General features: G+C 39.0%; 1 protein-coding gene across 1 annotated transcript in view; it reads right to left on the bottom strand.

Annotated features, from left to right (window-relative positions):
• SLC12A1 (solute carrier family 12 member 1) overlaps positions 1-13,272 on the bottom strand; it is an 82,434-nt gene that overhangs the window by 61,552 nt on the left and 7,610 nt on the right. Inside the window, exons 2-6 of the mRNA XM_058540542.1 lie at positions 10,040-10,174; positions 9,809-9,884; positions 3,837-3,932; positions 1,962-2,101; positions 755-865 (exon numbers count right to left, since the gene is read on the bottom strand). Of these exons, the coding sequence (XP_058396525.1) occupies positions 755-865; positions 1,962-2,101; positions 3,837-3,932; positions 9,809-9,884; positions 10,040-10,174 (558 nt within the window). The remainder of the gene's footprint in view (positions 1-754; positions 866-1,961; positions 2,102-3,836; positions 3,933-9,808; positions 9,885-10,039; positions 10,175-13,272) is intronic.

The raw sequence follows: 13,272 nt of genomic DNA, 5'->3' as shown, positions 1-13,272 counted from the left end.
TCATCAATTTTTGTTTAATGTGTGAATGCATAATCCACAAATAAGTCCGCTGTAGGAATGTTTCCTATTGCCTTATACAGGTGGGAGGCTTCGCCCATCTTTCCATTTCCGGTGCCCACTTAGGTCTAGTTACTGCATCTCCGGGCACATAGGACCAGTTTCAACTACACCAATCACTGTAGAGAGTTAGAAAGCTGGCGAAAAACATGATCCCCATCACTCGGAAATTTACTAACTGTTTTACTACTAGTTAAATCCGGATATTCTCCAGTTCCAGGGCCTATGATGCACTCAAATTTGTTGCTGAAGTACTGGGTTTCAGAGGATAAGGATCGTTTCTGCCTCTGTTACCTTCTCCCAATACACTTGCTATTTCTTTCGGGCTTCAGCACCCACAGCCAGCTGGACAGGGGATGCCAGGGGTGTGAGTGAGAGACACAGACTTCCAGCATGTACTATTGCTATGATCACAAGAAGTCTGTGCATGAAGATGGCAGCAACCTTGGTGGCTGTGTCATTGTGATGATAGCATAAAGAAGGACAAAGCACAGTCCCGATCATGTGACACATGAGCTGTGAGTCATGACTGCTTTGGTGGGCTTTGAGGGCTTGGTGTTCTACCTAGCACTAACCTGTAACTTTTACCATAACAAGTAATAACAGCAATTCTTTCTGAATATAGGGTTCTTCTATTCCTGCAATTCGTTCAGGACCTGACCAGCAGTTGTTGTTAACATCATTTTGAGAAATTCACCTTTGCTTCCCATTCCATTCCAGCTACTGAAATTCCTAAAAGAATCACCACTGTGATGGAGCCTATTATCCGGATGTCATTGGTTGGGTCCACCATCATTGAATCACTCTCCTGGAACAAAAAATCACTAAAATGGTTAGAGATGGAGCTTTTTTGCCTATATGTCTTATTGTAGCATTTACCAGTAAGATGCGATACTGTGCACTAACATCTGGAACCATTCAAGATGACAGAAAAATAAAGTGCTCATAAATTTGAGAAGATAAGGAACCTAGCATTACTTTTGCCATGATAACAGGCCTTTGACAGCCATGATTAGGAGTTGGAAATTTTAGAGATTCATTCTAGTCACAGCTTTTGAAGCTACTATAGCACTAAGTAAAAGTATGTGTACATGCACATATCATTTTTTGTTTCAGAAGAATGACTAGTTATTTTTGTGTATCAAGGGGAATCCTAGAGAAATAAAAATGAGTGGTTTCCAATGTGAATATTGGAAAATAAATGCTATCCAATTAAAGAACAAAGTATACAAACCAGATAATGAATCTCTTGAAGATAACATACCTTATGAACTAAATAATCTACTCATTTATTCATCTAATTTTCTAATAGAGGCACTGTTACCAATGGAATTCAGTGAATGCTATCACCACCATGAAAAGAGGACGAGAAGTTAGTTCGTATTCCAGCTAATTGATGTGCTCACATATATACCATCTAGCCGGGGCACCTCAACTAAGAAACACCTAGTTTTCTACAGTGAGTTATTCTAATGTTTGAACTTTTATTCCCTTTGGAAATCTATAACCACAGTAGTAATATTGCTGCTGATAATAATACCCACTACTTATCCTTTGTTTCATATTTTATGCAGTATTTCATGCACATTATTTCTTTTGATTTGTACCACATTTCTGTGAAACATGTGGAACAGTATTATTAGCCCACATTATAGATTTGGAAAGCAAGGTTCAGATAAATAGAAGGACTGATCCAAAATCTCTCAGCTGGTAAATGTGAGAGACTGGTCCAAGCCAATTCTGATGCCAAGCCTAGGGCTCCTTCAGCTATATTCAACTTCCACATTCTGCAGAATAAATCTATTTCCTCTCATCTCATCATAATGATATCCCCCAGTGCCCTGAAAAAGCAAATTGAACGAAATTATCTTGCTTGACTGAAGAAAAGAAAAGCTTTCAATTACCTTAAGAAGATCTACCACAGTCTCAGCAAATCCCACCACATACATAGCAACAGCTACTGCATTGGCAAAAGCAAAGATCAAGCCTATAGACCCACCGAACTCGGGCCCTAAGCTTCTGGAAATAAGATAGTAGGCCCCACCTGAAAGAAGAAATGAACATGTTTTATGTGGAGGAACTGCTAGGGGATTTAGTTTATATGATCAGATAACTTTGAATATCTGAGAACATTTGAAATATTAATTATTCTAATAAAAATTACAGTTTCCTAATAATTTTAGGAATCTTGTGTCACCTTAATAAATAACTTAGCTTTTCCTTCTACTCTATATATAATCTATGATAGAACTATCCTAACTTAATAAAATCCAATTTATTGAAACCTAATTGTATATAAATGCTATAAATAAGAATACAGCAAACTTTACCCAAAAAATGCTGTGTCTTTAAAAAAATTCATTGGAGAGTTCAAATCAATAATGTAAGTGAAATAAAATTTTATATCTGAAATTTCCAGGAACAGGCAGGCCTAGGCAGAAAATGAAGCAGATGAAGTTTATCATTGTTCTTCTAACTTCCTTTCTGGTATAGTTTTCTAGTACATATTTGCTGCATAAAAAAGGTATCTGTATAGTGCTATGTATTATCCACTCTATAAATCAGATTTTGTTTTCTATGCTTTTAGTTCAAGAAGGCATGATTACTGTCAAATACCCCTAGCATCTGGGGATGGCAAGTAGAAGAAAGGTGGGAGGGCCTGGAACACGTGCTTCTCCCTTGGACCTTGAAAAGGCAGTTCTGTACAGGGCTGTGTGCTTCTGTGCACATGAAAGACTAGGCTGGACTGGTTAACTGCCTAGAGGGTGCTGAGCAGGTTACTGAATGTAAAAACGACTAGATGGTGAGAGGCCTAGATAACTAGATATTGTCACAGACCAGAGTAAATTAATGACTTCCTATACTGAGCTAGTCTTAGAGGTGGATAGAATTGGTAAGGGAATGACACTGAAGAAACATCTGCAAACAAAATGAAACTGCCTTTTACTGAAAAGGAATTTCTGCCACCATAGGAACTCCTCTGGGTTAAAGGGTCAAAGCCCTCTCTGAAAATGTAACCTATATTTGGGTGGGGCAAATCCCATTATTTCCTTTGTCCAGATTACATTCAATAAATTAGTTAGCCAGTCTCTTAGGCTTGGTCAAAAGGACAGCCAGGCAGAAGCTGTGAGAGGAGTATGTTGTGGCTAGGCTAGTGTTTTAGAAGGCCCAGGGTAGGGAGACCTGGATAAGGTACCCAAGTAGAGACCTGAGGAGCCAAAGCAGAATGGGAGGGGGAAGAAAGGAAGTTGGAAGAACAATGATTTACTTCTTGTTCCTGGATGATTTGAAAGGAACTCTTTGTTTTGTCTGTTTTTATTTTCTTTTTAAGGATCTTCTCCTGCCTGTTGGCTACTGGGAGCACAGTGTTGGGGTGGAGTCTGAGGGTCACCCAGTGGGAAGTGTCAGCAGTGTCAGCCTGGCCGCTGAGAAGACCCACGCTGAGGGGACCCGGGAGAGAGCCAGTGGGGCTCGTCCAAGGCACAAAGAAACCATATGTTACTGTAATACTCTATGCCTTCTTTCTAGACATGTGGTCACTCTCTACTTCATAAACATGTTGAATCACAGGAAATGGGTCAAAGAAGCCTTTTCTAGAGATCTCTTAATTTTCCTTGAGCAAAATTTTGCCTTACTGTTTAAATTTTGGATTATTTTGTTTTGTTTTCAGGTTTTGGGGAGTAATTATCAATATAAAAATTTTACTTCCAACATTAAACCAACTCTAGACATTACCACATAACCAAAGCTTGTAGTCATAGGTAAATGAATTGGCTTACCTCCTCTTACTACTCCATTTGTGCAAATAGCAGACATAGAAATACCTGTGAGTGTTGTCACTACCACACTCAGGCCAATGATGATGACTCCAAGACCTGCAAAATCCCCCAAGAAAGGTGTTTGGCTCCAACACTTCAAGAAGTCACCAGTACTTCAGGAGTCAGCAGTCTGAATCTTGTCACAGCAAGATCAGTCTCCCCATGAAAAATCTGAAATGTTCTAAAAGATCCCCTTCCACGAAGGTCTAGGAAGCCCCTGAAATGTACTAAACTTTAAAATTGAAGCCATGTCCAGGAATCATTTTCCAGGAAACACGAGCAAGAGGTGTGCAGACTAGCCTGAAAAATAAAACATTTACCCAAGGAATTTGAGCATATGGAAACCATGACCTGCAACGTGCCAGAAAGATTCATTAGAAAAGAGACCATAGCTGACCAGAGTAGACCAGGACTATACTCACAGTACCTTGTGTTTCCTTCTGCATCCAGCTCTTCCAAATAGTTAGTCAGGCTTCAAGAACATTGGGCTATTTTCTTGTTCCCGACAAAAAAGAAGTATATAAAAAATTTTTGCCTACCCGTAGCACGTGATGAGAGCATTAGATATCTTAGAAATTTTACCTCCACGAACAAACCCGTTAGTTGCTATTGCAGAAGTTGACAACCCAGTAATAGATGTTACCATGGTGGAAAGAAGAATTATGAGAACTCCAAGACCTGTTAGCAACGAAACATAGAAGATATTACGTTTTACTTTTCTTCCTTGGATTCTCTACTGCTGCAAACTATACTGCCTTTAATTTAAGTTTTCACGTCCAAGCCTTGGGCCCCCACGGAGTTCCTTTGTGCTAAGGAGAGACTGGCATGCCTGGCATAAAGATGAAGTCGGAGAACTGCTCATTATGATGAAGGATGGTTTCCAAAGTAAACACAATCTAAAAGGCAGCCCTGGAAAGGAAAAGTTGGCTTATGCTGGTGTCCTGGGAGAGAAGCTACCCTGTCTGTGAAAAGAGAAAACATGGCATGTGACCTTCTCTCTTGCTTGAGAGGAACCTGAATGAGAAAGTTGAAGGTTTGACAAAGGTTAAATCCTTCCCCATTTTTCTTGCATCTCTCTTGCCTGGGGAGGAAGAAAAGGAATCAACTTGGATTACCTTTGAAAACACTCCAGAAAGGTCAGTGGTGAACTATTTGAGCCTGTGTTGCCTTTACCTTACAAATGATCCTGCAGGTCCCAAGTTTAATTACCTCCTCTGACATATCCATTTGTGGCAATAGCAGAGGTGGATAAACCAGTGATAGCAGTCACTGTCACGGCTAAGCCGATGATAATCACACCAAGACCTCAGTTGAGAGAGGAAAAATAAAGGCGATTAAACGGTGGAACAATCCATTAGATCGTTTACATCAAAGCCAGCAAGTCTAGGGTAATGACCAAAGGACCACAATGGAGATAACAAGATGGCCTGGAAATCACCACGGAGTAAATGCTCAGCTTTGAAGTTTTCTACCTGTAGAATCAGAGATCCTAGAAACTCAAGGGCTAAAATGTGCAGTGTGAAGCTGCACACAACTAAACAACTATGGTTGGTCAAAATTTAATGTGAACTCCATTTTTGATGAAGTTATAGATACCTATAATCATAATAATTGGTCCATAGAATTCCAAGCTGTTAATATAACTAGAGAATAAATGTTCATTCTTTGAGGCAACTATCTTTTTATGCACATTTGGTTGTGTAAGAGTGGAAAATGACATACAATATACCAAATTGTTCATTGTTCAAGTGGAAACAATCAAATTGAACTGCATTCACTTATTGGCTGTGTGACCTCTGACAAGTTACTTATTTTCTGAGCCAAAAATGGCAATGAAATTAGAAAGAATTCATGTGTAAAGTGGCTAGCATAGAGCATAGAACACAGTACACAATTAGTAGCACTGCCTTTTGATCATATCCACAATAGGCCTAATAGCTATTGTTCATTAAAAGCCTACTATACATCCAGCCATGTGTTAGGTAGCATGAGAAATACAAGGAACAAACCAAATTAAATTTAAAAAGCTGCCCTCAAAGATCTTATGGTACAGAAAGTCAATGATTATGAGAGGAAGGGAGAAAGTGGTAAACCAGAGTTCAGAGGAGGGCAAAGCTCCTTTTAGCTTCAAGAAATACACAGCCAGGTCGATACTGAAGGGTAATAGAATATATCACCCCCAAATATGCCACGTTAGCATAAAGATTATTTTGAGCTAAAGGCAATTGAAAAGAAGCAGATACCTCCCCTTATTTGCCTAAAAACAGGACATAAATTTATAAAGATGTCTTCCCTTGCCTGTATTCCAGGAAGAACAGAAGTTAATCACCAGAGACAATTCTAGACCCTTATCAGCTGGAGACAGCACCAGAGGAACTTACCCAACGAACTTTACTTATCTTCTGTTAGTTCTCCCATATATTTGCCTTCCCACAATTTGTCACCCTAGAAACTCAGTCCTTTTCCTCTGTCTTGTCACTTCTCTAAAAATGGACTATCTTGTTAAGATGCTATACAAGCCCAAGTTCTAACCACCACTTTGAGTTACTTATTGCAGTCTTCCCACGTGTATGCACGATGAACATGTTAATAAACTTCTGATTTTCTCTTGCTAATCTGTCTTTTGTCAGTCTAATTCATAGGGCCTTAGCCAATGAGCCTAATATGGGTAGAAAGAAAACAGTTTTTCCTCCCTTACAATACCCTCCTCAATGGAGGCCGACCCAGAATTCAGGGAGAAGTTGTAGAGTCACAGGCACTGAAATCACCCTGGCTCCAGCCAGAGTGCTCTTGCCTGGGCCTGTCTGGTATGCTCCTCTACATAAAGAGAATGCTTCATAATCGTTGTTGGCAGGCTCCTTGTTCCAAGGATGATTAGAAGGGTGGTTGGCCAAGAGGGGCTGTGATCTCTCTGGTCATGCCCTGAATGAAGGGGAAGTGGAGGGAGACTAAGGGCAGAAATGGGAACGAGGTACTGGAGCCTGGCTCTTTTGATGCTTCCAGCTATATACTGGCTCTAGCAGAAGTCTCTAGGTTATTTTACAGGTCAAAGTGCAGGGACGTGCTCAGTTAGGAAGAGACTAACTGTGGACACAAGGTGCAAACTTGGACCACGTTGCTTTGGCCCCTATATTCTTAAAAGCTTGGTGTTGTAAGAAATAGCTGCACTAAATTCCTCCCATCTATTGCAGGGATCCAGTGATGGGAATCACCTCTGCATCACGACGTGGCCCCAGTTCTTTGTACCACTAAGGGTGATTTCTTTTTGTTTTTTGCATACTATTTTGTTATTGACTTTCTTTTGAGGAAGTTTGATATCAAATGTTTAGTTCACTCCAGCGACTGTACAGAACCATATAGTTTGCATTTCAGGACATTAAATCTACTCTGACTTTATTATTTCCCTACCCTTATTTTCTCTTTGCTTGTATTTTCCCAGCAATTCTCAATTTATCCTTCTGCGTTGTATACATTTCTGTAAACCATTTGAAATCCTGAAACAAAATTTTATACATTTAAACAGCAAGAGATTTCCTTCTCTGTCACAATCAAACATAAAATCCCAAGATAAAAGGCAGCTTAGGGAACATTCACTTCTTATGTTTTCTCAAAGTGCTGTCCTTGAACCCCCTGCTTCAGGAGATGCCTGGGGTGCTTATTAAAAATGCCTGGACCTACCGAGTTTGGATCTTTCGAAGTGAATCCCAGGGTTTTGCAGTGTTGTAACCTAACTTCCCAGGTAATTCTCATGCACCCCACAGTCTGAAGACTATTGTGCTGCCCTCAGCCTCTCTCAATTTGTGTCTGCCTGTTCAGCAAGGTTCTTTAGCTTTATCGTCAAAGAATTGGTTGGGAAACAATTAATCCAGCTCCCTAATTTTCAGATGAAAAAGTGAAACTCATGGAATATAAATGACTTGCTTCAGGTCGTACTTGCTTTTCACACCCTTCTTCCCTGACTGTTGATTAAGTTTATTGGAAACCATTTTGCCCCAGCCAAGGTCTCTAAGACAGAGAACAACTAGATGGCACTATCAGCTCATTCGACCATTTGCTTTGGGGGAGAAGACAACCAAAACTCGTGGCCCCAGAATGGTTACCCAAGGGCTATAGCTACTTTTTTATCCTGGCTCCAGCCTCCTTCTGGTTTTCCCAGGGTCTGGACTTGAAGGTGTATTCAGGTTTCTTCCCCAAACTACCCCCAAAGCAAGAAGAAGCTATTTGTATTCGTTTCTCTTCTTAACTAATAAAGGGAATCCAAAGGGGACCCAGAGGGTGATTTAATCAACTCATTTAGCTTTAAGTTCACAGCAAAGGCCAGTAAAACTGAGTAAGAGTGGTAATAAGTTTCTACAACTCACTCAAGTTTATTTTCTGAGAATTAAGAAAAAAAACAAAAACCCTCCATTCAAAGGAAACCCACTGGACACCCATTTAGGTAGGATTCTAATCTCTTCTAAAGTAGGATTTGACTACTTAAATAAAAGGTCCTTATTAAAGCAATACTGCTCTCTGGAAGTATAATAAACATTTTAGCAGAAGATAGTATTCTTCATATTTTACAATTTTGCAATAAACATGAGAGTGGATTGACTGTGAAGAGTCATCTAAGACCTGATTAAAGTTCAGATTATTGCCCAAACATATGGATGTTAAATAAGTTGCATTAGAAAGAATTACTCTTGCCCTTGGCTATGCTCACACCTCCAAACAAAGTAACGTTTCTTGATGATCTCAATAAGTTACTAAACTGCCCTTAAAAACCTAATTTTGCATGAAACCCTGGAGCAAAAACTTGGCAATATTAAGCTGCAGATTTTCCATGGAACAGCATATACTTATTTTGGCCCCTGTGGCTGTGAGCACTCATTTGCTATGCATCATAAAGCCGGCAAGCGGCCCCTGTCAGGAACCCAGCAGTCGCCAAACACCAAACACGGGAAAACTATGGGAACTGGTTCCACTTTTTCAATTTACAACTCAGCCGTTTCTTTTTCCAAGTGAGTCTTCCGGTGCTTCTGAACGTGTTTAGGAGCAAAGGCAATAAATAATGGCCAAGTATCTTTTGAATGTGAATGGAGATGCGTTCCGGAGTAGTGTTTGAAAGCACATCTGAACCTCTATGTTCTTGATACTAATGATTTATACGTCTTCCCCAAACGTGAATCTTTATGTATTTTCCATAGATAAAGTAGAACATCATTCATTTTTATCACATTAAATCAGGATCATTGATAGAATTCATATAAATTTTTCATATAAATTTTACTAATTTACTTTCAATTAAAAAGGATTCACCACAGGAAATAATACTTTAAATGGAATATAATTTCTAAAAACATTAAATAACCACTCAAAATAACTTCAACATCATCCATTTTCCATTTAGAAAACTTAGCAATAGTTATATACATTATCTTAGTCATTTTATCTATCATTTTAAGCTTCTATCTGGCAATACTTTATTAACCTTTGTTTTCTTCATGCTGGTACCTGAAACTAACACAATTATTTTCTTTGGAAAATCTTCAACAATTCAGCATTTTTATTAGTCAGGTCACATTTTCACCAGTTTTCCCCACAAGTTATTTTTGTTTAGTGAAGTTTTGCCAATAATCATAAGGGAGATACTCTGATAGATGTCAGTATGTCCCAAAACATGAATACTATTATTTAAAATGAATATGTCTCTATATACCTGTACACCTAAAACTCTACGAAAAGATAGAAATGTTTACTTGAGCATGCCTCTGGTTGGCAAGCTGGAAAATTCCAGTCTCCCAGGAGTTAACGCTGCACTTTTCCTCTCTGACAAACAGAGCCCAAGTGCAGATTATTTCTGTGACCTTCATCTCACATTCAGCACCAATGGTGAAAACAAGCTGCTTATTGAGTTTATATTGAGTGTTATATAGGAGGGAAAAAATGCTTACCAATTCCAGCTTCTCCAACAATCCAGGAGAGGCGAATGAAGAGCATGACGCCCCAGATATTCAGCATGCATCTTACCTGCGGGTTGAAGGAGCATTGAAAGGTAGGTGAGAAGCGACAGTGGGACAAAACCCAGCCGTCTTTGTAGCTCTGGTGTTCAGGCCTTGCTAACACTCAGTCCACCGGAACCTTGAATGGCTAGTTTTCATTCGTAAACATAGGAGCTTTCTCACCAGCACACCTTTCACCCATCCAAACTTCACAGCACCGCCTTTATCGTCATCTTCCTGGTTTTCAGCTTGTTCATCTCCAGGCGTCCCATCACCATTAGCAACCCTGTCAGCTGAACCCGGGGCCACTGCCACATCCTACATTTTTACAGAGAGCAAAAAACACAGTATTTGGTCAACAAACACACGGTTCCATAAAACTTTTAAAGGCAAATCAAAATAATTGACATAAAACTTTAGAGAAAAAAAAAAAAGGAAACATGTTCTAGTCATTTTATTATGATAGTTACTTCTTGCCCCGAGAGCTGATGGGCTTGTTTGGTGAGTGATTTTAGGCACCGCTAAGATTGCAGGGTAGTGAAGGACCCTGGGCAGTTCTTCTATCGGTGAGAATATTACCCTAGGGGAAAATGGTCAGATTTGGACAAGTTGAGAATAAAAGAGAAACGAAGGGGTGCAGGGTAGCGAGGAGAGCCTCTCAAGAGTGAATGAGGGTCTTTTAGAAGGCAGGTAAGAGGGCCAGAAAGTTAACCTTCCTTACTAACGCAGAGTGCCTGGTCTTCTTTCCATTAACGTCTCTGGTCTTCATTTTACTCATCTAAAATAATGATGATAAAACTCTACTCAACTCAGAGTATCTTAAAGAAGATTCAATGAAAGAACATGTAGAAATGTTTTCTTTAAAAAAAAAGTTTAAAGGATTCTGAAAAGATTTAAAGGCACTGCACGGCTACAAGAATGCCTTCCTGTAGGGGAAGTTTCTTTCAGATTCAAAAAGTTTTGAATGTGCCTGAGAATTGTTGGATGGCTAGTAGTATTGCACAGAAGGTAAGAAGTCTCACGACTCACCACTAGAAAGATAGGCTGAGTAGAAAGAAGTAAGTAGTATTAAGAAATGGTTAAAATGTTTATTTAGTTTTTTCTGTGGCCTAATTTTCCTCTTAGTGAGATCGTCTCTGAATTCAATGGGGGAGGAAATAGCTCTGTTTCTCTCCAGTTAAGAACAACTCTCTAATTTCTCTTTTAGATATGACTTTGAATAATTTCAGACACACCCACTTAATTTAGCCTATCTGGCACCAACCTGACTCTTTAATTGTTAGAGTCCACCCCACCGAGCTCCCCAAAAGCAATCTTTTCCAGTAAGTGCTTGGAAACCATTGAGGAAGTCTCTTAGATTCAGCACTTAATTATCAGTATTAAAGAACAACTTTATCTTAAGTGGTCTGAATTGGTTTAAGCCGAGAATGATGTGTTCTGACATTAATAGCTGAGATGTCTTGGACAGGGCAATTTTTCCCCTCTAAAATGGAACTGGTATAAAATAAACATTTTTGTTTTTTTGTTGTTTTTGATGAGGAAGATTGGCCCTGAGCTCATATCTGTGCCAATCTTCCTCTGTTTTGTATGTGGGACACCGCCACAGCATGGCTTGATGAGCGGTGTGTACGTCTGCACCTGGGATCTGAACTTGCGAACCCTGGGCCACCAAAGCAGAGGGTGTGAACTTAACCCCTACGCCACTGGGCCTGTCCCTCAATATTTACTGTAAGGACTTTATTTGGGGATGGTCGAAGTTCTTGCCATTGCCATACTCAAGGGCTCTTGCTTTTTTGGGCTTTGGTGTACTATTAGCACCCTCACTGTAAGCTAACCCTAATTTGGGCTGTTTACTCCAAGTGATATTGGCTTCTTGTCTCCTTCTTCCAGCATGTTCTTCTACTTCTCTTTGTAAGTAAGGATTTCTCCCAACTTTGTTCTCCCATAAGACTTTATTCGTGGTACTAGTGTGACACTTGGGTAACCAATGTAATCCAATGTGAAAAGAGTCATTATATGACATCTGAATTGGAGGAAGATGGTAGTGTGGGTTAATTCTCAATGCCAACCAAGGCCTGCCATACCTGGCCACTGATAAACAATATTAAATCCATAAAGGAGACTTGAAGGCCACCTGATCAACACCACTTAGGGACAGATGACCTAGTTTCTTATCCATTCTTGTCTCCCATTTCTTTTCTCTTCCTTTCTATTCAGTATTCCATTTCTTATTGTTTCCTCTGTGCAGGCCACATTTAAAAAAGGAAAGGAAGGAAATGAATCCCAAACCAGATCATCTATTATTTTCCAACAGCATTGGGGAAAAAATTGAATGAAAAAAGAAACTGAAATTAAGAGTTAAAATTTAGTTTTAAATTACCTGAGGAATATCCTAATCTTAGGCATCCTCAGTCCCTATTTACACAGATAATTGAAAGCTGACATCATATATTCATATCAATGTAAGATATGGATAAACAAAGTCCATAGAAATTTAGGCTGAACTAGCAGGGCAGAAATTGGTGATGTATACCAGTCACAAATGGAAGTCATGCATATAATTCAAAATTTTCCAGTAGCTACTTTAAAAAAAAGTACAAAGAAATTAGTGAAATAACTTGGGTTCAGATATGAACCCTTAGATGTTAAGAATATATTTAATTTTTGTAGAATATCATATTTCTAATATTTGCAATGTAAATATTTATTAACAGTGGTGGTACTCCATCTTGTAGGAGGGACCTGAATCATGACTGTTTTAATCATATATTTTACTTAATAGATGCTATAGAAAACATTATCATTTCAACATACAATCAATATAAAAATATTAATAAGATATTTTACATTCTTTTTATACTATGTCTTTGAAATCCAGTGTTACTTCACACAGATAGCACATCTCAATTTGGACTAGCCACGTTTCCAGTGTTCAGTAGCCTCATATGACTGGTGGCTACCGTATTGGATGGCATGTATCTATACAATACAGCCAATTACAGATGGATGAAACATTTCAGGTAATTCTCTAGTCAATTAAAAATTCTGCTTTTGTCTGAAAGGATTCTACACACATAAGGCAGCTGAGTGGGTCAAATATAACTTTCATTTTCCATAACTCAAAAATCAGTGAGAGCAGGAAATTGAGGAATGTATTGAAATGTCCATGAATGTTAAAGGGATTATTTGGTTAGGAGATTCATTTATTTGGCTTGATTTGAGAAAAACTTTTTAAATTGTCAATATTCTAGTTAATCAAGAGCCCATGGCCAGAAAATCAGCAGCTACTCATTCACACAGAAGGCAATTTCCTTTTCCTGAATTAATTGGGGATCTCATGAGATAGAGCCCTAGTCCCTTGCTTTTTAAAAGCAATCTTGGGAATAAAATCAATGTTTTCTGATTAAACCTGAACT

This window comes from Diceros bicornis, chromosome 5 (assembly GCF_020826845.1).
Source record: "Diceros bicornis minor isolate mBicDic1 chromosome 5, mDicBic1.mat.cur, whole genome shotgun sequence".
NCBI classification, from domain to species: domain Eukaryota; kingdom Metazoa; phylum Chordata; class Mammalia; order Perissodactyla; family Rhinocerotidae; genus Diceros; species Diceros bicornis.
Note: the sequence above shows the minus strand (reverse complement) of the source record. Positions and strands in the feature narration are given on the sequence as shown.